The 23,158-nt window shown below is 46.1% G+C and overlaps 1 protein-coding gene across 1 annotated transcript in view; it reads right to left on the bottom strand.

The window, feature by feature from the left end:
- Nucleotides 1-7,047: 7,047 nt before the first annotated feature.
- DIO1 (deiodinase, iodothyronine, type I) overlaps nt 7,048-23,158 on the bottom strand; it is a 17,388-nt gene continuing 1,277 nt past the window's right edge. The window contains 3 exon segments of the mRNA XM_011926316.1: nt 7,048-8,182; nt 11,814-12,013; nt 13,552-13,695. Coding sequence (XP_011781706.1) covers nt 8,114-8,182; nt 11,814-12,013; nt 13,552-13,695 — 413 coding nt within the window. The 3' untranslated portion in view covers nt 7,048-8,113.

The following is a 23,158-nucleotide window of genomic DNA, read 5'->3' as shown; positions in this document are numbered from 1 at the left end:
TTTTGTATTTTTAATAGAGTTGGGGGTCTCACCATGGTGGCCAGGCTGGTCTCAGACTCCTGACCTCAGGTGATCTGCCTGCCTCGGCCTCCCAAAGTGCTGAGATTACAAGTGTGAGCTACTGTGCCTGGCCAAAAAGGACATTTTAAGATAATTGAGGAAATTTTCTTGTAGACTGGATGTTATTCATTTTACTACATGTGAGACCGACTTTAAGCTTGTGTAATAAAATGCATAAGCTTAAATGCATATAGAACTATGGGTGACTGAAATGCATATAAAGCTTATGAGATGCATATAGAACTATGGACGAAATGCATATATACATGAGATGCATATAGAACTATGGATGACTGAAATAGTCTGATCTGGAATTTGCTTACTATTTAAGCAGAGACTTTATAAAGGAAAAGGGGTTAGTTGAAGAAGCAAATGTGACGATAATTTATTGAATCTGGGTGATAGATATATGGAGGTTCATTGTACTAGTATTTCTACTTTTATATATGCTTTAATTTTTTTTTTTTTTTTTTTTTGAGACGGAGTCTCACCAACTTTTTCTTTTTTTTGAGATGTAGTTTTGCTCTTGTCCTCCAGGCTGGAGTGGGATGGCGCTATCTCGGCTCACTGCAACCTCTGCCTCCCAGGTTCAAGCGATTCTCCTGCCTCAGCCTCCCTAGCAGCTGGGATTACAGGCATCTGCCACCATGCCTGGCTAATTTTTTTGTATTTTTAGTAGAGGCAGGGTTTTGCCATGTTGGCCAGGCTGGTCTTGAACTCCTGACCCTAGGTGATCTGCCCGCCTCGGCCTCCCAAAGTGCTGAGATTACAGGCATGAGCCACTGTGCCTGGCCAGTTAGCAACAGTTTTAAGGCTGTTGGTACTTACTGATAAGTCACCTTCTAAGATTTGTTACACAGATTTACTCTTGGAAAAGCAGGGGTTTCTTCGTTTGTTTGTTTAGACAGAGTCACATTCTGTCGCCCAGGCTGGAGTGCAGCGGCATGATCTCGGCTCACTGCAACCTCCGCCTCCCAAGTTCAAGTGATTCTCCTGCCTCAGCCTCCCGAGTAGCTGGGATTACAGGTGCCCTGTAAACCACCATGCCCAGCTAATTTTGTTGTATTTTTATTAGAGACGGGTTTCACCATGTTGGCCAGCCAGACTGGTCTTGAACTCCTGACCTCAGGTGATCCACTGCCTTGGCCTCCCAAAGTGATGGGATTACAGGCATGAGCCACTGCGCCCGGCCTGGAAAAGCAAGTTTTAAATGGAGAAGAGTAGGAAAGGCATTTCAAAAGTCACATTGGTATAACAGATAAAAGATGTGAAGGTGAGTAGTCATTCATAATAATGAATTTGGGGAAAGATGAATAGAAAAGTCTAAGTAGAGCAAAAAGTAAAACTAAAACTGAACATTACAGCTAGATCACAGGCTTTCAGGTATTTTCTTGTAACACTGGAACCATTTAAGGTTTTTGAGAAGTAGTGTGAATTACAGCAATTGTGTTCATGTTCAATAAAATGAAATGCTGAGCATTTTCTTTTTGCCAAGTTTCTAAACTGAAATGGCAATAACTCTTTGTGTAAGAAACACTGTGTTGAGGCTTACAGATTGCTAAAAGGGATCTCCAGAGGTTATCTGATTGATTTCTTTGGCATAGGCCTGGTGAGTTATCTTTAAGTCTTTTTTCTCTGTCTTCTGTGGATGCAGGAAACAATTGATGACTGTAGAACATCCACTTCATATACGGTATTTGAAAACAGCATGCTTTAACCTTCATTTTTCTAGGCTTTAAAAAACTATCACCTTAAACCACTCCAGATTACAGGCAATAAATATGACATGTAACTTTATCTTTTTGCTTTGTTTTGTTTTTCACTGCTGAACTACCCCCTCACCTCTTTTCTTTTTTTGAGACCAGGTCTGTTGCTCAGGCTAGAGCTCAGTGGTGCAAACACAGCTCACAGCAGTCTTGACCTCCCAGGCTCGGGTGATCCTCCCACCTCAGTGTCCTGGGTAGCTGGGACTACAGACATGCCACCACGCCTGGCTAATTTTTTCTATTTTTATAGAGATGGGGTTTCACTATGTTGCCCAGGCTAGTCTCAAGCTCCCGGGCTCACAGGATCCTCCCACCTTGGCCTCCCAAAGTGTTGGGAATATAGATGTGAGCCCCTGCTCCCAGCCCCTCACCTTTTTAAAGTCTCATTTGTCCTCAACTGGCATCCTCTTTCCCCCTCATGTGGCCTTTTCTCCACCTGCCCACGGACTCCTGACTGCCACTGTGCTGTGTGTACTATGTAATGAGGCCTTTGTGTTTGCTATTTCCTCTGCCTGTAGTGCTCTTGCCACTGGTATCGGTATAACTGGCTTCCTCATTGACATCAGGTCCTTACACAAAATTTCCTTCTCAATAAGCCTTTCTCTGGCCTCCCTATCTAAAATTAGATGTTCCTGCACCTTTCCCTCGCAAGAGAAACACATTCAATCTTTTTTCCCTGTTTTATTTTTCTCCTTTTCTTAGGTTAGGGACCTGACGCAGCCACCCTGTGTTCTGTATTTGGGAGTTTTTATACCTGACTCTTCATTTCTATTATTAAAATTCCACTTACATTTTTTTTCTTTTAATGATATTAATGATAGCCCAAGTATCCTTTGAAAGATGAGGGCAGTGCCACCTGCATTCAGGTGTGAGTCTCTTGAGTAGGAGGTTTAATCAATTGAATTACCCCAGGCGCTCTCACCCTTATAGGGACAGCCCTGCTTATCACTCTCTAACATACATTTTTTCTATTTATCATGTATATCATGTTTATCAACTCTCTCACTAGAATGTAAGCTCCCCAAGGCAGGGAGTTTTGTTGCTTCTGCTCATGACTGTATGCTCAGGGCTTAGAATAGTGCCTGGCATATATATTCTCAATAAATATCTGTTGACCGAATAAGTGAACATTGTTCATTTATTTGCATGCCTGTATCTCTTTATACTGTAGAATCTTTGAGGAGCTTTGAATAAAGCTAGTCAACAATATATGAATTTTTGGGTCACTTACTGTGGACCAATGCCTATCACAGTGCCTTGCATAAAGTTTAAACCAATAAATACTTATTTAAAGGGATGAATAAAAAAGTAAAAGTCTAATGACCTTTTAACCATGTACCAAGTCTAGGCAAAGAAATATTACAGAAATGAAAATTGTGTTTATCACTCATTTATACAGTTTTTTTATAGCATATTGCATTTGTTGAGCCCTCTCTCAGTAATGCCCCTCTGCAGGGGCCAGGCTGGGGAAGGCATCCTTTGTGGGCTTCACCTTCTAGGTGATGTTCCAGCAGCCCTTTGTAACTTGACCCTGATAGAGAGCCTTCTGGGAGATAGTGTGTGGCAGTGTACATCAAAGTTTTAAACATGCATGTAGTCTTTGACACAGAAATTCCATTTCTAGAAATATATCCTATTAATCAGATAAAGGAATATACAAAGATAAGTGGACAAAGATTTATAGCAATGTTTATAAGACAGAAAAACTGGAAACTACTATGCAGCCATATATTAGAAAGTATGATATATATAAACATTTTATAATGGGATATGAATTTTATATATATATATATATAAGCTTATAAATATCAAATGGATACTTCTGGTTAAAGATGATGGGGTAAAGGGATTTTTACCTCATCCCCTTTCTCAAAACATTCACAACAAAAGGAATTATAAAAAGAAAAACATTTTATCTTATCTTCAAGGAAGCAGCTATAACCCCTAACATCAAAATGGGACACCTACTCACTAAGTACTGTGAAATGAGGATTTTGGTAAAGGAAGAAGCTGAGAACTGGAATATGTTCTCTCAAAGCTAGAGACTTTATTAAACATGTCATGGTTATGAAAGGCTTATCCAAGAGTCCCTTGTTTAGACTGAAAAAGGCTGCAGGTGGCTCAGGAGGATGGAGAATGTCTGCAGAGAGCCTCAAGGTTAATCACAGAATGGCAGGGAAGATGGAGCTGGAGGAGAATCAGGCAGGATACACCAGAGGAGACTGCTGGAGTTAGTAAAGCATGATGAAGGAAGTCGTCTTAGCTCCAGCTGCTCTAACAAAATACCATAAACTGGGTAGCTGAAACAACAGACATTTATTTTCTCACCGCTCTGGAGGCTGGAAGTCTGAGATCAGGGTGCTGGCATAGTTTCTGGTGAACCCTTTCTTCCTGCGTTGTAGGTAGCTGCCACCTTGCTGTGTGCTCACATGAGCTCTTCTTTGTGTCTGTGTACAGAGAGTGCACTCTGGAGTCTCTTAAGGAACACTATTCCTGTCTTATCAAGGCCACACCCTTATGACTTCATGTGATTTTCATTACCTCTGTAGAGGCCCTGTCTCCAAATAAAAGGAAGTTAAAGCTTTGACATATGCATTTCAGGGGTTAGAGGGGCACAATTCAATCCATAACAGAAGGTGAAAAAGCATCCAAAGCAAAGGGAGTGTAACTGAACGGGATTTTCCTGAGCCCCATCTCAAAGGAAGGAACTTAGTTAATAATAGGCGACTCAAGACAGCGAACGTCAATGAAAGTTGCAGATTGAACGTCAATGAAAATTGCGCCAGCTGACTCCTCATCCCACACTATGTTTCAGCAGATAACAAGCCCCACTAATGAAGACTCATAATCAGAAAAGACCCAGAAGGGGACTGCTCTGGGTCAGGTTCTCTAGAAGCAGAGCGTCTGACAAGGATTCTTTGAAGAGTGATTTATTGAGGGAGCGCTCTCAGGAGAAACCTCTAAGGTAGTGAGAGAAGCAGGATCAGGCAGAGGGAAAAATTAAACATATGGCTTCTGCTGAAGTCTAGCCTCAGTCTGATCCCATAGGGAGCTCTGGAGCATGACTGGCACCAGAGAAGTAGACTGCCCCACTTTGCAGCAAGGGAGCAGGCTTTGTAATTTCAATCCATCAGCCATTGGCTGTGGGCCACACTCAGGTGGAGGACATAATCTCACAGGTATTTCTGGGTGAGATAGCTCCTGTCATGAGGGCAAATTCTCAGGAAAGAGTGCATCTGTGAGCCATTAGCAGCCAACACTCAGCAGCTGGCTGATGAGTACAATGGCTTGGTAAAAGCATCTGGGCAGAGCACCAACACCACCTACTATAGCAGCGGTTCTCAAAGTGTGGTTCCTGGGAAAGCAGCATCAGCCTCACATGAGAACTTGTTAGTAATGCAAATTCCCTAGCTCAACCCCAGACCTATTGGAATCATAAACTCTGGGGATGAACCCCAAGAATCTGTGTTGCAGCAAGCCCTCCAGGTGATTTTGTTGCATGCCCAAGTTTGAGAACCATTGAACTACCCTGGCCTATGGCTAGCAACTGTAAAACAAAAGGATTGGAACTGACCCCAAACCTCTTGCAGTCTCCTGCACATAGCCCTTTTTCCACCTTTGCCCATGTAGTTCTCCCCACTTGAAATGCCCTTCTCCCTTCCCATCTTCTCCAGGCTCCCATCCCAAATTATGGAAGTACTGGGCATCTTTGAAGACCAAGCTCAAATGCCACCACCTCCAAAAAGCGTTGTTGGATTCACCCAGCTCAGAGGATTGCTGTCTCCTCTGTGCCCTCTGAGCATTTAGTCTTCACTCTAACATATATTCTACCTTGAGTTATGGTCATTGGAGTGTATGTCTGGTCCCCTGTGAGATTAAGCTGCTGGAGGACAATAGCTGTTCCTTGTCCATCTTTGCATAACTCTGCACCCAGAAAAGTATCAATGCTCAATGTTTGGTGCATTAAGTTGGAGAGAATAGAATTGGAAAGCCAGGGGTCTATTTTTATCATTCTGGAAAACTCCTCAGTTTCAGCTACTATTATTTGTTGAAAACAGGGAAATTTCTGTGCATTTATAGACATGAATTGGAAGACCATCAGAGAAGTGATTCAGAAGAGCCTTGCCTTATATGCTGTCTCCTTTTGTGGAACTTAGTACTTAGGAGGGACAGTGAGCGTTCAGCTGTGCTTCAGTCCCATCCTCACAGCTTCTCATTTTCAGTATAACCTCAAAAACTCATGCCTGTATTGGTCATGAGTGGCTTTGGTAGGATGGAAAATTTTTTTTCAGCGTCCCTATTGTCTTGTCCTTCCACCCCCAACCTCCAAAAAGAGGGCCTGAGGAAGCAGTTGTAAGACAATAATTATGATAATCATAATAGCCAACACTTCATGACATTTTCTCCAAATCAGGCACAGTTCTGAGTGCTCTACTCATGAATCTATGGACTAGGCACTATTGAAACCCTGTTTTATAGGTCAAGATACCAAGGCAGCTTGATCAAAGTCACCCAGCTGGCAGGAATAGAGCTAGGACTCTGGCCTTCAAGTTAAGAGATCCGGTTTGAATCTCGGCTTGTTACTTACTAGTTCTGAGAAGTTATGCAAGTTATTTAACTCTCTGAGCCTTGATTTCCTCATCTGTAATATGGGGATAATCATCTCCTCTTTGAGATACAGAGAGATTAAATGAGATGACATATCTGAAAGTGAAAGTGACTGTGCCTGGTAGATGATTAATAATGACTTTTTTTTTTTAACGGAGTCTCGCTCTGTCACCCAGGCTGGAGTGCAGGGGCACCATCTTGGCTCACTGCAACCTCTGCCTCCCGGGTTCAAGGGGTTCAAGTGATTCTCCTGCCTCAGCCTCTTGCAATAATAACTATTTTTAAAATAATAAAGTGACAACATTAATAATATTAACTTTGTAGCAACTAAAGTATAGCTAAAGAGAATATGTTCTCATGCTAGCAAAAGGTCTCCAGATCCATTCTTTGATGTCATGTTGTAAAGGTAATTTGATTCCAATGTGAAAAATTGTTTCACTCCAGCAAGAGTTCATAAGACAAAACCACATTTAACATGTAACATAGGGCCTGAATGTTCTTCCCCCCAGATGAGGCCCTTTCAGCATATGGTAGTTTTGCTGGTCAAATTACATGGGTAATCAGATACAAATTGGAAAAGAAAATGTAAAGATCACATTGAAGCCATCCAAAATAGCCTGATATATTTTAATCATTCTGTTATTAGCTTACTGCATCTTATAACATTTTCTTTTGGATCAAGTCACAGCCGTATGTACTTTAGGCTGTGGCCATCATAAACAAATATGTAAAGACACAGAGTTGAAATAGATGAATACCAATGGTTATCTGTCAGTTTGTTGTAATCTAACACAAATGACCATTAAGAGACTTGCGAAGAAATCAGAGAAACAGACTTTCACATATGAACTTCTGCATAACTGAATGACAGCATTGCTGGTGCCTATTGTTTGGTTTGGTCAAGGTTATGCTTTTGGGAAGCCAACCCTCCCTTCTAGATGACTGTTGAAAAGTGAGGCTAATGGAAGATTTCAGGGTACAGAGAGCTAGATTTCTATGAAATATATTCAAAGATGGTAAAGTGAGTACTCTCCTCTTCCCTGGTAAAATTAGAGATGTGTTACCATGGAAACTCACCCATCATCACCAGCAATGTGGACAGGTTTAAATCTTTTGGCAAGGAGAGGATGACTGCCTCCTCTTGTTTCTAATCCCTCCTCTTCCAACTCCTCATCTCTTCCTAACAACTGGAATTCTTCCCATACTTGGTTCTAAAAACTAATTTAGTGTCTTAAATGATCCATTCCATAAATGCAAATTGGGTAAAATGAATTTCCCTAGTAGAAGGAATGCCAGCTTGAATTACTTGGTATCAGAGTGGCTGGAGAGAGATACCATACCTCAGAAGTGTGCCTGTACAGTGCAACTGCTCTCTCAAAGATGGTGTGCAGGGAATGTGGTCTCCACAGTGGGAGCAGTGTCAGGCTGTACTTTCTTCAACAGGGAACTAGCCTGAACAGCTCAAATGTTGCTTCATTTTCTGATAATAACAATTTGTCTTGATTGGGCGCTGTGGCTTGCATTCCTCAGCTGGGACTTGTTTGCTTAGATTAGAAAAATCTGAGCTAGCAATTCAGCTAGGGACACAGGTCAAAGGTAAAAGCCAGCTGGGTCTCAGGGAGAGCCAAGCCTTGAGAAGCCCTCCCGTTGGTGACCTAGAATTGAGGTATCTGTCCAGATTAACTGTAGAGCTTTTCCAGAACAGCACGAACTTCCTCTGGATTGTAGTTCCAAGGGCCAGATTTACCCTGCAAGAGAAATGAATCAGGCATTCCCAGATTTCCAACTTGCAAGGAACATGTAGGTTTGGAGGTTAGTTGCAAGATCTGGTCAAATGATGTCTATGTAGGAGCCGTCAGCATGGCTAATTCAGTGGCAGATGCAACCGTGAGGTGGATGAGAAAGTGTGGGGCCGGGCGTGGTGGCTCAAGCCTGTAATCCCAGCACTTTGGGAGGCCGAGGCGGGTGGATCACGAGGTCAGGAGATCAAGACCATCCTGGCTAACATGGTGAAACCCCGTCTCTATTAAAAATACAAAAAACTAGCCGGGCGTGGTGGCGGGCGCCTATAGTCCCAGCTACTCGGAGGCTGAGGCGGGAGAATGGCGTGAACCGGGAGGTGGAGCTTGCAGTGAGCCGAGATTGTGCCACTGCACTCCAGCCTGGGCGACACAGCAAGACTCCGTCTCAAAAAAAAAAAAAAAAAAGAAAGTGTGTACAGTGGCATCAGCAGTTAACAGGAAGGTTGGACAGAGAAGCAGGAAAACTAGAGGACATAAAGTGACATAGTCTTTCAAAAAGAGAAGAGTTCTGTACAAATAAGCTTTTCTTCCATACTTAGACCTTCAGACCGACCTAATCTTCTCCAGCCTTCACATCAAGTTCTACCCATCCTACCTCAGAACCATCTCTGCCTCTCTAGCTCTACTGCCCTAGGTCAGCCCTTTTCATCCACAACTTGGGCAGCTGCCACCCCTCCCGGCTATCCCCAGTCCTTAGTCCCTGCTCCCTCCTGTCCATTTTTCAACCAGGAACCAGTGAACTTTCTTTTTTTCTTTTCTTTTCTTTTCTTTTTTTTTTGAGACAGAGTCTCACTCTGTTGCCCAGGCTGGAGTGCAATGGTGCAATCTTGATTCACTATAACCTCCGCCTCCCAGGTTCAAGGGATTCTCCTACCTCAGCCTCCTGAGTAGCAGGGAATACAGGTGCACTCCACCACGCCTGGCTAATTGTTGTGTTTTTAGTAGAGATGGGGTTTCGCCACGTGGGCTAGGCTGGTCTCCAACTCCTGGCCTCAGGTGACCCACTCGCCTTGGCCTCCCAAAGTGCCAGGATTACAGGCGTGAGCCACCATGCCCAGCCATGGAACCAGTGAACTTTCTTTTTCTTTTCTTTTTTTAGAGAGTCTCATTCTGTCACCCAGGCTGGAGTGCACTGGCACAATCTTTGCTCACTGCAACCTCCGCCTCCTGGGTTCAAACAATTCTCGTGCCTCAGCCTCACAAGTAACTGGGATTACAGGCGTGCGCCACCATGCCTGGCTAATTTTTTTGTACTTTTAGTAGAGACAGGATTTCACCAGGCTGGTCTTGAACTTCTGAGCTCAGGTGATCCACCCACCTGGGCCTCCCAAAGTGCTAGAGTTACAGCTGTGAGCCAGTGAACGTTCTAAGCACAGGTCTGATCATGTCTCTTTCCTGCTCCAAACCTGTCAGTGGCTCTCCTTTGCCCTAAGATGAAGGCCAAACCCCTTGGTCCAGAATGAGACCCCTGTGTAACCCCAATGTCCCCAATTCTTTATTCACACTCTGCCCTACTATGCCTCAGTGCCTTCACCCACCCTCTTTCCTATACTGCAGTGATTTTCACTCACTGTGCTCACTGGGCCAACTCCTTATCCTTTAAGGCCCAAGCAATTGCTGCCCCCTGTGAGAAGCCTACCCTTCCCTAGAGGTTGAAAAACTTACAGTCTGAGAGCCAGACCAGTCCTGATGCCTCACATGCTTTCATTTGCATGTTGTCTGCAGCTGCTGTTGTGCTATAACAGCAGAACTGAATTGTTGCAACAGGGATTACTTGGCACAAAGTTGAAAATATTCACTATCAGGCCCTATACAGAAAAGGCATTCTGACCCCTGCTCTGGAGTCCCCCAACAGTTGGGACACTGTAATAGTCTTATTTGGGTCTTCCTTTTCCGTCAGCCTGTGAGTAAGGGTGTGGGCCATTTTCTTTTTTTCTTTTTTTTGAAATGGAGTCTCGCTCTGTTGCCAAGGCTGGAGTGCAGTGGCACAATCTCGGCTCACTGCAACCTCCGCCTCCCGGGTTCAAGCAATTCTCTTGCCCTAGCCTCCCAAGTAGCTGGGACTACAGGCACATGCCACCATGCCTGGCTAATTTTTGTATTTTTAGTAGAGACGGGGTTTCAGCATGTTAGTCAGTCTGGTCTCGAACTCCTGACCTCGTGATCCACTTGCCTCGGCCTCCCAAAGTGCTGGGATTACAGGCGTGAGCCACCGTGCCCAGCTAGGTGTGGGTCATTTTCAATTCATTTTTGTGTTTCTGGTATTTGCACAGGGTCTAACTCAAGGTAGGGACTCAGTGCCCAGGGTACCTCAATCATGCCTGAACCATGTCCCAAGGTACAGGAAAGGATGAAGGACCCAAATTCTTCTACTGTGACCATTACACCATGGAGAATTTGCCTGCAAGTTTTTGCTTGTTTTATCTGAGTAAGTAGGATCAGCTTGATCTTGATCTGTGGACAGAGGAACATCCACATACTTGGTTTCATCTGCTCCCTAAGGCTTGAAATCCCTTCAATAGCTTTAAAACGTAGTTTCTACCTTCTTAAGGGAGGCCAAGCCAACTGTGTCTGAAGAGTCAGAGGCTGTGCACTTATCTCCCTCACGCTGACCAGGCTGGAACTTTCAAGAGGAAGCAATCACAAGAAAGGGAGCCTGAAATGCATTTCTGCCTCACATCCCTGCGTCCAGCATTTCCAGCTCCAAACCATGGGTTCCATTCCCCTTGAGTCTTCTACACCACCAGCCCTGGTTCAGGCCTGTCTCAGATGTTAGCAGCTTCAGACCTTCTCATTTCTGGCCCACCCGATCAGGGGATTTAGAATCGAAATCAGAGCCTTGCCCAGTGTGACCTTGGACAAGTCAATTCCCCTCTCTGAATACTGTTTATAAAACAAAAACAGACTAGGCACGGTGGCTCACACCTGTTATCCCAACACTTTGGGAGGCCAAGGCGGGCAGATCACTTGAGGCCAGGGGTTCAAGACCAGCCTGGCCAACATGGCGAAACCCCATCTCTACTCAAAATACAAAAATTAGCTGGGCATGGTGTGTGCCTGTAGTCCCAGCTACTTGGGAGGCTGAGGCAGGAGAATCGCTTGAATCCAGGAGGTGGAGGTTACTTGGGAGGTTGAGCCAAGATCACCCCACTGCACTCCAGCCTGGGCAACAGAGTGAGAATCTGTATCAAAAACAAACAAACAAACAAAAAACAAAACAAACAAAAAAACCAAAACCAAAAACAACATTCTCTGTCTCTCAGTTTGAAACCAGACCAGGACTGGGCCATCATCTGGGTTCTAAAGGCAGCCAGGAGGATGCAGCTCCAGTCCAAATGCTAGGGACTTTTGCGTGCATTATTTCATCCCCTGTGAGGTGGAGACCAACATTCCCATTTTGCAGAAGAGGAAATTGAAGGTACTCCAAGAAGTGAAAACACTCGCCCGTGGTCACATGGTTGGTAAATGGCTGGGTGGTGATTTGAATCCAGTTCTGCTTGATGCAAAACCTTCTCTTTGCCCTTCCCCTCCCTGGGCCCCTTTGCCCTCCCTGGACCCTCTGTCCCCAGGTCACCACCTTGTAGAGGATCCTGCCCTCCTGGATTACGTAGAGCCTCTCAGGCAGTGCTGCGTAGAGCTGGCTGCTCTGGTTCTGCATGGTGTCCACTACCACAGGGCACTGGGGGCTCCTGGCCAGCAGTAGATGGGCTGCCTGCAGGCGGTCCTGAAGGTTCCGGTGATTTCTGATGTCCATGTTGTTCTTAAAAGCCCAGCCATCTACAAGAGAAAGGCCAGGCACCAAGTCCCACTGATATAGCACACACTTCCTGCAGACTAAATAGCCCCTCACTTTTTTGTTGTTGTTGTTGTTTGAGACAGTTTCGCTGTTGTTGCCTAGGCTAGAGTGCAATGGCGCGATCTTGGCTCACCGCAACCTCTGCCTCCCGGGTTCAAGCAATTCTCCTGCCTCAGCCTCCCGATTAGCTGGAATTACAGGCATACGCCACCATGCCCGGCTAATTTTGTATTTTTAGTAGAGAAGGGGCTCCTCCATGTTGAGGCTGGTCTCGAACTCCTGACCTCAGGTGATCCGCCTGCCTTGGCCTCCCAAAGTGCTGGGATTACAGGCATGAGCCACCGCACCCAGCCAATAGCCCCTCACTTTTAACTGAGGTTCTCAGAGCCCTTGGCAATGATTTGGTCTAGTTTCCTATTATGGTTGAATGTGCAAGGTCACATCAGGAATTAGTGATTGATCCAGAACTGAAGCCCAGGGCTCCTGGCTGTCAGGCCCCTGCTCTTCAATGTGAAATAGTCCAATAAACCAGCACTCCTTGATCTTGAATGTGCATGAATCATTTGGGGACCTTGTTATAGGAAAATTCTGATTCGGTCTGTCGAAGGTGGAACTGAGAGTCCTTCTAACTCCCAGGATGCCAAGACTGCTGGCACCTAGACCATACTTGGCGAGGCAAGGGTTTAGATCGGTAGTTCTCTAAGTGTGTGTCCCCAGACTAGCAGTATCAGCATCACCTGGAAGTTTGTTAAGTAGTGCAAACCCTAGACCTCAGCCTAGATGGACTAGGAATGGGACCCAGACATCTGCATTTTAACAGCCTTCCAGATGATTCTAATTCATACTGAATTTAAGTACTACTGCTCCAGAGTCTAAACACTTTTCTCCTAATTCTTCACCACAGTGTTCTTTCAAAAATGCAAATATAGGCTGGGCGCAGTGGCTCACGCCTCTAATCCCAGCACTTTGAGAGGCCAAGGTGGTCAGACTGAACCTAGGAGTTTGAGACCAGCCCAAGTAACATGGTGAAACTGTTTCTACAAAAAAATACAAAAATCTAGCTGGGCGTGGTGGCGTATACCTGCAGTTCCAGCTACTTGGGAGGCTGAGGCGGGAGGATCGATTTAGCCCAGGAGGTTCAGGCTGCAGTGAGCCATGCGAGTGCTACTGCATTCCAGCCCCAGCCCAGATGACAGAACAAGACCCTGTCTCAAAAAAAAAAAAAAAAAAAGTTCTTCTCCCTTGACTTCCCTATTTATCCAATCAAAATGTTAGAATCTTCTCCTAGCCAGACCCTGTCACTCCAGGTGTTCTGCTCTCTGTACCCTGGTTGAAAGCACAGACTGTGAGGTTAGCCTAGTGCAGGGCCTGGGAGTGATGGGTGCTCAGTGAATAGTGGCTCTTTCCCTCTCCCCTCCTCTTCCTTCCTCTACCTCCCAACCGTGAGATGGGGCCTGAGGAAAAGGGAGAGAGAAAAGAGAGTGAGAAGAGGTAGAAGAGGCAGAGAATCTTTCTGTACCTGATGCATGTGCTTCTTCAATGTAAATGATGAGAAAATCTGCTATGGAACTAAAGTCTTCAATAAGCCTCTTGAATTGGTCGAATTTGAACATAAATGAAGGTCAGGTACAACTTCCAAAATTCAGCACCAGTGGCCTATTGGCTGAAACAGCAAGAGCCATCACAAACTGAGAATCTACACACAGTTTTCTTTTACAAGCACCATTTTCACTCCTATGTTCGATTCTGTTATTTTTATTGCCCCCCCCACCCTCAACCCCAGGATGGGTCCTAGGCACTGGGGTCCGAAGCCTAGACAGTATGACTCAGCAGGGGATGAAACTGGTTTACTCCTCTCCAAAATGAGAGGTTTTTTTAGGTGGTCTCAGTGGACCACGTGTAGTTGCCACATGGTAGTTTAAATATAAGAGGAGTCCCTTTCAGGCAGTTTATAAGGCAGGTATGCATCCATTCTCTCCTGCGATGGGATTAGTAATACGGCAAGGTTGGTAATTTTTTCCCCCATTTTATAGACAAAGAAACTGAGTTTTACATATTTGCTTCAGGTCACTCTTCAGGTCATTTTAACTCCTCACAGGTCAGTGAGGAGTTAAAATGAACATTCTGGTTTCTGAACTCTCAATTCAGTGCTTTCTATTCATAGCACTTCAGTTTCCTCATCCACAAGGGGGCATAATAATACTTTGTAGCATTGTTATGATGATTAAATTAATAGAGATAAGGGCTTAAACAGGTTCCTGGCCCATAGTAAGTACTTAATAAATGTAAGCTCTTGCTATAAGCTTTTATCTCCTCCCTGAGCTATGAAGTAGGGAGGCACCGAAGGCAGCTCCACAAAGACAGTGAACGCTAGGAGCAGGACCAGCTGCATAATTTGCTGGCCCTGCTGCCAAATGAAAATGCAGGGTTCCTTGTTCAAAAAGTGGGGGAAAGTGCCGTTAAATTTATGAAAATATAAAGACTTTTCTTTCTTTTTTATTTATTTATTTTTTTGAGATGGAGTCTCGCCCAGGCTGGAGTGCAGTGGTGTGATCTCAGCTCACTGCAACCTCTGCCTCCGGGGTTCAAGCGATTCTCCTGCTTCAGCCTCCTGAGTAGCTAGGACTCCAGGTGCGCGCCACCACACCTGGCGAATTTTTGTATTTTTAGTAGAGATGGGGTTTCGCTATGTTGGGCAGGCTAGTCTTGGACTCTTGACCTCAAGTGGTCTGCCAGCCTCGGCCTCCCAAAGTGCTGGGATTACAGGCCTGAGCCACCATGCCCGGCCTAGAATACAAAGACATTTCTAATCTTCTGCAGTCCCTCTCTTGACCTGGCATCGTGTATTTTAGTTGCTATTTAATGTCATATTCCCCTGGCACAGGGATATTCATAAAGTGAGAGCAGATTCTCACAGCTACCCAGCACCCTAGAGACCGAGTGTGCGTGCACTTCCCTCTCCCTCCAGCCACCAGACGAACATGCCATGCCCTGCCCAGCATCACAGAAGTTGAGCCAGACATGGCCCCTTCCCACCTGCCCACCACTCCAACCCACAGGGTACTGCAGCCACTGTAAGGGACATACTAGGTACCTTGAGGGGGGAAAGGGTGGGCAAGAGGCTTCCCCCACCCTCAGTCACTTGGTGAATTGCACCATGGCACTGTGAGTCCAGGATGGGGACAGCTGCCATGCAACACAGGGGGATGTGACACTTGCCCCCACCTTCCTCACATCTGTATCCAGGCCCACTCTGGGGTCAGGAGATGGCAGAAGTCACTGGGTGGGAGCAGGAAGGAGCACCTGGGGATGGGAAAGTGGGTCTTAGAGAACATGTCCTGGAGGGGCAGGGAGGCTGTGGAAGACAGGAGCCTGTGTGAGCGGAGGCTCCAAGTCCTCGGGACATGCTCCATTGTCCCATAGGGTTTCACTTACAAAATGCAGATTCAAAGATAAAATTATGAAGAATTTCAAGACATACTTTGCAACTCTGGTGTGCTAAAAACAACAGCAACAAAAATTCAAGACAGCTGCTGCAGAACATTAAACCTCAAGGACAAGGCCCTTTTGAGTGTAGGTCCCTGTGTGCTTCACTGGTCCCATGTCCATGAAGCCAGCCATGAGTGGAAACTTTCTGTAACTCTCCATCCTAGACCAAGGACAGTTCTGGGGAGCAGCCGACCCCCTGTGGTTTCTTACGACCAGAGCTGACGTTGTTGAGCCCTTACCATATATTTATTGGAGCATGGCTGGTCGTGCACTGTGACATGGCCTGTTTAAGTGTCCACATACCCCCAAACCCCCCTACTTATTGTCCCCTGAGGGCAGGGCCTGTTCCTCATTCATCCTTGAATCCCCAGCACGTAGCACACTCCCATTCTATCTACAAGTATTTATTCAGCACTTTAAATATGCAAGTCTCCCTGCCACACACTGGGGATTTGGCAGAGAATGAGGCCAGCAGCTCTCTGGCTGTGTGCAGTTTGAAGTCTGCTTAATGGGGAGACAGGCAAAAAAAAAAAAGTAAGTAAATGCATAAAGAAAGAAGTTTCAAATTGTGATCAGTGTTATGAGAGAGGCTATAAAGGAGTGACCTACTTTAGACAGGCGGGGTAGGGAAGGCCTCTGAGGAGCTGCCATTTAACCTGAGAAATGAAGGACAGGAGAGAACCAGCCATGGGCAAAGGGAGAAGGGGATTCTAGTCAAAGAGACTCACACAGAGCCCCCCAAGGAGGGACAGAACTTGGTGTGTTCAAGGCCCCACAAAACCACTGGCAGGAAGCAGGCAGGGAGAGCAACAAGAGAAGGGTTAGAGAGTTAGGGATGGACCAGAACAGGCAGGCTCCCATAAGCCTTTGTAAAGAATCTGGATTTTGGGCCGGGTGCGGTGGCTCAAGCCTGTAATCCCAGCACTTTGGGAGGCCGAGACAGGCGGATCATGAGGTCAGGAGATCGAGACCATCCTGGCTAACACGGTGAAACCCCGTCTCTACTAAAAATACAAAAAAACTAGCCGGGCGAGGTGGCGGGCGCCTGTAGTCCCAGCTACGCGGGAGGCTGAGGCAGGAGAATGGCGTAAACCCGGGAGGCGGAGCTTGCAGTGAGCTAAGATCCGGCCACTGCACTTCAGTCCGGGCGACAGAGCGAGACTCCGCCTCAAAAAAAAAAAAGAATCTGGATTTTATCCTAGGTGTGGGCTATCACAGGAATATAAAGCAAGGGTGGTAAATATTGTTGCATATATTCTTTCTTTCTTTTTTTTTTTTAAGAGACGAGATCTTGTTATGTTGCCCAGACAGGAATGCAGTGGCTATTCACAGGTGCCATCATAATACACTACAGCCTTGAACTTCTGGGCTCAAGCGATCCTCCTGCCTCAGCCTTCTGAGTAGCTACAACTATAGGCACACTTGACTATATCTGACTCATTTGTTGCAATTTTGGCTGCCCGGCTCTTAACTCTCCTTTCTACTTAGAATTCCCTATTTTGTATTCTATTTATCAAACAGTGTGCCCAGCCTTGCTCTATGGAAGACAGAAGGGCCAGGTTCACACTCTGCCCCTGGCAGCCAGGGCTCAGGCAGTGAACCCAGCTGGGCTAATTATACCCTTCCACATAGATCTTTGATTCTGGGAGTCATTGAGATGGCAGAATTCATCCACAGCCCAGTTGTGGTGCCCCGTAAGGGATGGTGATGGGTTCCCATGGCAACCACAATGACAGCAGGATCCAAGCCCAACTATTGATGCTAAAAGACAGTCCAGTCAAGACCAGCTGGTATTGTTTCTGGAAAGCACTCAACATCTTTCCAGTATGTTCCTTTATGTACAAATGTGGGTGTGACCAAGAAAACCAGAGGGAGCTTCTGTTGCTTACAAGCCAGAACCCTGACAGCTACAGTAGGGCCATGTAATGACCAGACTTACACTTGAAGATCACTCTGGCTGCTCTGCGGAGAAAGGACTAAGAGTGAAAATGAAAGTGAGGGATAAGCAGTTAGGGGGCACTGGAGAAGTCTGCATGAAAGACTACGGGCCTGGACGCAGTAGCTCACACCTGTAATCCCAGCACTTTGGGAGGCCAAGGCAGGAGGATCGCTTGAGCCCATGAGTTTGAAACTACTCACAGTGGGCAACATAGTGAGACCTCATCTCTGTAGTCCCAGCCACTCAAGAGGCTGAGGCCGGAGGATCCATTAAGCCCAAAAGGTTGAGGCTGTGGTCAGCTGTGATTGTGCCATTGCACTCCAGCCTGGGCCACAGAATGAGACCCTGTCTCTATAAGAGAAAGAGAGAGAATGGGAGCCTGGGCTAGCTAGTGTGGGGCAGTGGAGCTGGGGAGAAGGAAGAATTGACAGAGTTTGCTGATAGATGGGGAGTAGAGGGCATGTTAACTTGCATGTGGTTTATTTGGTTAACTATATCCCCTCTGTGTTCTGCAAAGAATTTAAAGCTCCTTACACCTATACTAACACATTAAATAGAATTTTTTATTTTTTATTTTTGAGACGGAGTTTTGCTCTGTCACCCAGGCTGTAGTGCAAAAGCATGATCTCAGCTCACAGAAACTTCTGCCTCCCAAGTTCAAGGAATTCTCCTGCCTCAGCCTCCCAAGTAGCTGGGATTACAAGCGCACACCACCATGCCTGGCTAATTTTTGTATTTTTAGTAGAGACAGAGTTTCTCCATGTTGGCCAGACTGGTCTCGAACTCCTGACCTCAAATGATTCACCGGCCTTGGCCTCCCAAAGAGCTGGGATTACAGACGTTAGCCACTGCGCCTGGCCAGAATTTTTTTAATCATGCCCCTCTGGGAGGCAAAGAACAGGAGGGGAAAATGGAATACACACAGGCCATAGGTCCCATGCTTTTGTTGTAACTGAGCTATATTTTGACTCTGAGTTTCCTGGTGGCCAAGTAAAAGAAGAAACAAAAGTGGCTTATAGTCCTCAATTTTTAGCATATGAGAGGAAAGCAGACTAGTTTCACTGGACACACGAAGCAGCTCTCCTTGTCTTTGGGTCACAGACTTTTTCCTAAGAGGCCTGAGGAGGCATTAAGTGACCTCAGTCTCTGCTGGTTGACTGCACTATGATTCCTCACCCATGTGACAAGGAGGCCCAGGCTTCAGGAGGGCAGCTAGCTCAGAGGTCAATTGTGGCCAAGTGGCCGGTCACTGGCCTCCGATGACCCCAGAGAGTCACTCTGTCACTCTTTAGGTAGGAACCCAAAAAGCCTTGGCAACATAGCAGGACCCCATCTCTAACAAAAACTTATCCAGGTGTGGTGACACACGTCTCTAGTCCCAGCTACTTGGGAGGCTGAGGCCTCAAGACCGCTTGAGCCCAGGAATGAGGCTGCTGTGAGCTATGGTCATGCCAGTGCACTCCAGCCTGGGCAACAGCGTGAGACACAGCTCAATAAAAACAAAAAATAAAGAACCCGGAAGACTTATGGTCATGATCAACTCCAAGTATCAGTGGTATGACATTTTGTTTTTAATTGGGAAAAAAACTCAACATCCACTGATTCAGACGCTGGAAGAGACAGAGTCATTTGTTTAATTATTTATAGTGTGGTTGGGTACAGTGGTCAGTATTGAGGGCAAAGTTTAAACTAAGTTCTCTGCTTTCCTCAGCAGCAGAGAGCAGCAGAAAGGATGGGTGCATGGGGGCTGGCACCCTGCCCATGTCCACAGACCACAGTGCAGAGAACACCATTTCAAGAATCCAGTGAAGACTATCAAGTCCAACTCCTTTGTATAAATGGGAAAACAGCCCAGACCAGTAAATTACCCCCGACATCAGGATCTCTCAACAGAGAAATCCTATTTATAGTTACTGGACAACACTTGTAAGTACACTTGGAAAGATGTTAGAAGATTTTAAACAGGGGCTGAAATAAAGCCAGTTTCAGATTAACTCTCAAGTATCCAGAAAGTAAATCATCCAGAACTTGCCTTCTGCCACATCATGCCAGTTACTCGATGTTTTGTTCTGTGTGTGTCCAAGAGTGTGTGTATATTGTGTTATTGTGTTCGTGCATGTGCATGGACACACAGAGGGCTGGAGGTGGCTGAGAGTTTCCCTGAGCTCCTGTTGTCTTATCCAGTAACAGCAAGTGAACGAGCTGAGAGTCAGAAGTCCAGTTCCGGCTCTCCTAAGAATTCACTGTGTGACTCTAAGCAAGTCATTCACCTCTCTGGGCCTTTGCATCTCAAAAACAAAGCAGTTGCTTTAGATTATCAGTAAAGATTCTTCATGTCTCTCTGTCTCTGGCTCTGAGTTCAGAGTTCATACACAAAGCATACAACAGGGCTTTTTGGTGGCCTGGTGGGTTTCCAAAGTAGTTACAACATGTCTTTTTTTTTGAGACAGAGTCTCACTTTGTTGCCTAGGCTGGAGTGCAGTGGTGTGATCTCAGTTCACTGCAACCTCCACCTCCTGGGTTCAAGCGATTCTCCTGCCTCAGCCTCCCGAGTAGCTGGGATTACAGGCGCCTGCCATGATGCCCGGCTAATTTTTGTATTTAGTAGAGACAGGAGTTCATCAGGTTGGCCAGGCTGGTCTCGAACTCCTGACATCAAGTGATCCACCGGCCTCGGCCTCCCAAAGTGCTGGGATTACAGGCGTGAGCCACCGCACCCGGCCAATGTCTTTCTAATAAGCAGAACTGATCATGTTTACTTCCCGCTTGGAAACCCCTCTAGAACTCACCAGTACTCTCAGGATACAGTCAACCTGCAGCTATGACACACAAAGCCCCATAAGCTCTGGTTCCTGATGATGCCTTCAGCCTCATCCTTCACCCCTTCCTGCCTCTGGGACCCGATTTGTGCCAACCTGAATGTTGCTCCTCCACTGACCTCTGCTCCTCCTCCTCTCTGCCCTGCCCAGCTCCCCATGCCCCTCTTCCTCACCCACCCCAAGGTTTCACTGCCCCTAGACAATCAGCTCACCATCCTTTCCTCTAAGAAGCTTTCCCTTGGCCACCTCCTTACCCTACTCTTCCCCCAGTGCCCTCTGCTTCCCTGTCATGACACCATCTCTCACTCTGGGTTATGAGGCTTTCCAGGACAGAGGCCCATGGTGTTTATTTCCGTATTGTTAGTACCTATGATTTCAGGGGACTTTAGGTTAATGTGTTGAAAGTAGACTCTACTTTGCAAATAGATTTTTTTTTTGCCTCAGTCCCCTCCTCTTACCATTAAAAATTTTTTAATTAATTAATTAATTTTTGAGACAGGGTCTTACTCTGTCACCTAGGCTGGAGTGCACTAGCACGAACACGGCTCACTGAAGCCTCGACCACCTGGGCTTAGTGACCCTCCCAACTCAGCCTCCTGAGTAGCTGGGACTACAGGCTCACACCACCTCGTCCCACTAATTTTTAAATATTTTGTAGAGACAGGGTTCCACTCTGTTGCATAGGCTGTTCTTGAACTCCTGGGCTCAAGAAATCCTCCCACTCAGCCACTCACAGTGTTGGGATTACAGGCATGGGCCAGTACACCCGGTCACTCTTACCATTTTTTAGTCTCAGCTGCAGCAGCAGGGAGCAGAAACAAATTGAACAGTTTTTTATTTTATTTTATTATTATTTTTTAATTTTATTTTGAGACAGAGTCTCTCTCTGTCACCCAGGCTAGTGTGCAGTGGTATGATCTTGGCTCACTACAACCTTTGCCTCCTGGGTTCAAGTGATTCTCATGCCTCAGCCTTCTGAGTAGCTGGGATTACAGGTGCATGCCACCATGCCTGGCTGATTTTTGTATTTGTAGTAGAGACAGGGTTTCATCATGTTGGCCAGACTGGTCTTGAACTCCTGACCTCAAGTGACCTGCCCGCCTCAGCCTCCCAAAGTGCTGGAATTATAGGAGTGAGTCACCGGGCTCAGCCCAAATTCAACAGTCTTTAACATGTAAACTGCCTCACTGAAAGTGGACAGTTACATGATGCAAGTGCATTCGTTTCAGGGAACTGATCTGCAGATGATTGGCATTCAGCAAATTGGCCTGGTTCTGTTATAGTGCTTGGCACATGGGCATGTGGTAAGTTAGTTATTACCATTGCTCTTACTACCAGTGGAATTAGTGAACATTTGTTGAATAAATTGAGGTCATCTGTGCACTGTGGTTTAAAATTATGAATGAACAACAACAACAAAAGAAGCTCTTGCCTTCCCCTCTGAAACACTCTTACCTTTTTCCTTGTCAGGCTACAAAAATCTTACTCATTCTTCAAGGCCTAGTTCCAGAACCACCTCCTCCAGGAAACCTTCCAAGTCCTCCAGGCAAAAGTTCTATTTTTTATAGCCTCCCCCATTTCATGGGACTGTAAGGATTTGTTTATTACCTCCATCTGTTCTGTGGAACTGTAAACTCCTCGTGTGCATACGCTCATATGCACATGAAATTCCAGGAGGAGGATATAGTATTCAGGGTTTCCCAACTACTTTGACCAGGCAACACTACATAGTAAAGCATATCTGTGGAACTTAGGTTCTAAAGAACATGCTTTCAAAAACACAGGATAGGCCAGGCACAGTGGCTCATGCCTATAATCCCAGCATTTTGGAAGGCCGAAGTGGGTGGATCACTTGAGTCCAGGAGTTCGAGACCAGCCTGGGCAACATGGTGAAACCCCACCTCTACAAAAATTGCAAAAATTAGCCAAGCATTGTGGTGTGCACTTGTAGTCTCAGGTACTAGGGAGGCTACGGTGAGAGGATGACTTGAGCCTGGGAAGTTGAGGATGCAGTGAGCCGTGATCATACTACTACACTCCAGCCTGGGCAGTAGAGTGAGACTCTGTCTCAAAAAAAAAAAAAAAAAAAAAACCAACAAGAAGAAGAAAAACACGGAATAAACCAACTGCCTCAGGTGCCTTCTCTACCTGCTGTATCTAGGCCCTGGGCCAAGCATGCTGAAGAATCCAGAGATAAATCAGACACACACCCTCTCCTGAGGCTCTCCATTGCACAGGGAAATAAGACTTGTGCTTAGGTACCAGGTGCTGAGCAGGAAGCAGCAGTGTCCAAGGACAGGTGCAGACAAAGAGGCATGAGCCGAAGGGAGAGAGCACATGCCTAGCTATAGGGAGCTGAGGTGGCTTCACAGAGGACAAGGCGGCATGAGAGCTGGACCCACATGAATGAGGGGGATTTAGACGGCGATGGAGAGGGGAAGGGCATTCCTGACCAGCTGATATCAGCAAGGGCAAAGACAAAGGAAAGGACAAGAGATGCATGAGGCCCAACAGTTTGTCCGAAAGAACTGAGTGTGGGGGGGAGCTCGGAGGTAGAATTGAGAAGAAAAGGCTGGAGCCTGACCAGGGAGGACCTAGAATCCAAGGCTGAGCCTGGGCTTCATCCTAAATGCAGAGGGGAGCTGCTGAAGGTGGTTGAGCTGGGATGTACTCACAGAAGAGTAATCTGGCAGTCATTCACAAGCTGGGATGGCTGAGTGGGCAAGTGGGGGAGAAGGAAGTTCTGGCAGGAAGAGAAGCTGGGAGGACAAAAAAGAGAAAACTGGAGAGGTCAAGAAAAGTAGATGAAACTGGTTTTCCTGGACTGGGGAGTGGGTGGAACTAGAGAAAACTGAGACTTTTTTTTTTTTTTTTTTTTT

Source organism: Colobus angolensis, unplaced genomic scaffold (assembly GCF_000951035.1).
Source record: "Colobus angolensis palliatus isolate OR3802 unplaced genomic scaffold, Cang.pa_1.0 Scaffold68, whole genome shotgun sequence".
NCBI lineage: Eukaryota > Metazoa > Chordata > Mammalia > Primates > Cercopithecidae > Colobus > Colobus angolensis.
This window is presented reverse-complemented; position numbering and strand designations above follow the sequence as displayed.